The sequence below is a fragment of the Lissotriton helveticus genome, chromosome 1_1 (assembly GCF_964261635.1).
Source record: "Lissotriton helveticus chromosome 1_1, aLisHel1.1, whole genome shotgun sequence".
NCBI classification, from domain to species: Eukaryota; Metazoa; Chordata; class Amphibia; order Caudata; family Salamandridae; genus Lissotriton; species Lissotriton helveticus.
In genome coordinates, this window is record NC_136057.1 from 1,495,898,192 (window position 1) to 1,495,900,775 (window position 2,584).

The 2,584-nt window shown below is 39.2% G+C and overlaps 1 protein-coding gene across 1 annotated transcript; it reads left to right on the plus strand.

The window, feature by feature from the left end:
• The first annotated feature begins 964 nt into the window (after positions 1-964).
• Positions 965-1,900, plus strand: LOC144764296 (olfactory receptor 4S2-like). Its single transcript, XM_078650289.1, has one exon. It carries the CDS (start codon positions 965-967, stop codon positions 1,898-1,900), a length of 936 nt encoding a protein of 311 aa, XP_078506415.1.
• The last annotated feature ends 684 nt before the right edge of the window (positions 1,901-2,584 follow it).

Sequence of the window (2,584 nt, forward strand, 5' to 3'; positions counted from 1 at the left end):
TACAATGATGCATAGAAATGTCGCTTCACCAATCTTTGGATTTTTTTAAGTCAATGAAGCCTCACTGTGGTACTCTGCACAAGTTCTAGATCCTTTCCGTAAAGGGGAATTTTCAAAATTGCTGCTTCATTTTTGACCACTTTAATAACTTTGGGGGCATATGCGCCCAGTTCAACACATTTGTTGAGAACCTATCCCAGAGAATCGCAATCTTCAGGTGCACCAGTATAAGCATGGAAAGCTATGTCAGTGGCAATTGTGCACTGGCTTTTTTTGCATTGCCCATCTCAAATGCCAATATTGAGATGGCCTTTTCACAGATAAAAGTTTACATGGGAAGGAAAGCGCGAGCGTGCATGACCAAAGACTCACTGAAGAAGCAGTCTCTGGTGTACTAAAATAAGATTGATTTGTAAAAATTTATTTGGACCTCATAAACACTGTACATACACTGTCTATATACCATGCGCCATGCAATTTGCACAGAAAAGCAATAATAAAAAGCAAAATATTCCATAAACACTGAACAGTTGTTGTTTTTAATGGTGCAAAAATGTGTAACCACTGATAACCACAGTTTTTTTAAGGTATTGAAATCACTTGAAAACACTGAAATTCCCCCACCAGAATTTACCCACAATAGAAACTGAAAACAGGAAAGTCTATTTATGCTGTATATTATGTAAAACTGAACCGGACAGGGATGGCCTAGAACCCCGATCATAATGAAAAATACATATACGGGTACCCTGAGAAGGTATATTTTTCTTGCTATATATTGGGCAAAATCAACATACATGGTGAAACAACATAAATGTTTATCCATCCGTCTCACAGAATAAGAAAATGGCAAACAGACCATTGCACATGTAATTGAACTATAAAATGCAGAATGTCATCAGATATTTTACTGTTGATCATTATTATCATCCCACCAGGTTAGCGAATCCAACAAGGGTGATCAATGGAGACATTCCAGGCCAATAATGTGACAGAATTCATCTTCATGGGGTTGTCTCAGATTTCAGAGCTTCAGACTTTTTTCATTGTGTTGTTCTCTGGTATGTATGTTGTGATACTGGTGGGAAACATCTTGATTATTGTCACAGTCAATGTGGACCACCGCCTGGATACACCCATGTATTTCTTTCTCAGCCAGCTATCCTTCATCGATTTGTGCTACTCCTCTGTCACTGCGCCCAAAATGCTCGCTGACCTTGTCTCTGAGAGTAAGATGATATCCTTCAAAGCCTGCATCACTCAGAAATTCTTCCTGCATTTCATAGGTGGCACGGAGATGTTCCTGCTCACAGTGATGGCCTTTGATCGCTATGTCGCCATTTGTAAGCCCTTGCACTATATGACAATAATGGGCTATCAGACATGTCGTTTGCTGGTTGCTTTGTCATGGATAGGGGGATCTATACACTCTCTTGTTCAGACAATATTACTTATTCGGCTGCCCTTCTGTGGCCCAAATGTAATTGACAGTTTTTTTTGTGATGCTCCTCCACTTTTGAAGCTGGCATGCACTGACACCACCTTGACTGGAATATTGATTCTTTCAAATGGTGGATTAATAGCTGTCTGCTCTTTTTCTGTGCTGGTGACATCATACGTATCAATTATACGCACACTGAAGGCACAACTCACTGATGGTAAGCGAAGAGCTCTCTCGACTTGCGTATCCCATTGCATTGTGGTAATCTTCTTTTTTGGTCCTTGCATCTATATCTATCTACGCCCATCCACCAGTCTCTTTATGGATAAAGTGGTGTCTGTTTTCTATACTCTCATAACTCCCATGTTAAACCCAATTGTCTATACCTTGAGAAATGGTGAAATGCAAAAAGCAATGGCAAAATTAGGAAATCAGTATATATTCTCTGTAAGTAGGTGACAAATGTTTGCATACACTTAGAAAACTCAGAACACAGGCTTTTTACAATAAATGTCCCTAACTTTGAGGTGTGTTTCATGCCTTATTCATCCGTACATATTCTTCAGAACTCGTAGACACTATAAACAATAAACAATAGTGGGCATTTGAGCATCTACCTGCCCAAGTAAGCACTTGAAATCTCAGTAATGCACCTCCAATCTCCATCAAAGGAATTGCATTTTTTATTTGTTTTCTACTTCTTAAAGATGTATGTGAAGTTGAGAGACATCTGCAAAAGTATAATAACTACAGGTGATGGGGTTGTGGGAATTTCTATAAAAAGTAGCTCAAACGAAATAGAACAATTCAGTGAAATATATTATTATTATTTTTATTATTATTATTATTATTGCATTAATAGAACGAATATCTACTCATGGGCATCCTAGCACTAGCGTCTAGACAGAGATTACGGTTGCAGTTTATGAAGCAGATTGTTGGAATAGCCAGGTCTTGAGGAGTTTCCTGAAGGGAAGATGACGGGATTCAGCACGGATGGGTGGGGGCATTGTGCTCCAGAGTCTAGTCACCTTGTAAGCAACTGATATGCCTCCACTTGTTACCCTTTTGATTTTCGGTATGCCTGCAAGATAGAGGTTAGTTGTGCGAAGGCATTTTCCGGGTTGGTATGGGGTAATGAGA

Coding starts and splice junctions, on each gene's coding strand:
- LOC144764296 (XM_078650289.1), top strand. CDS start 965: ATGGAGACATTCCAGGCCAATAATGTGACAGAATTCATCTTCATGGGG.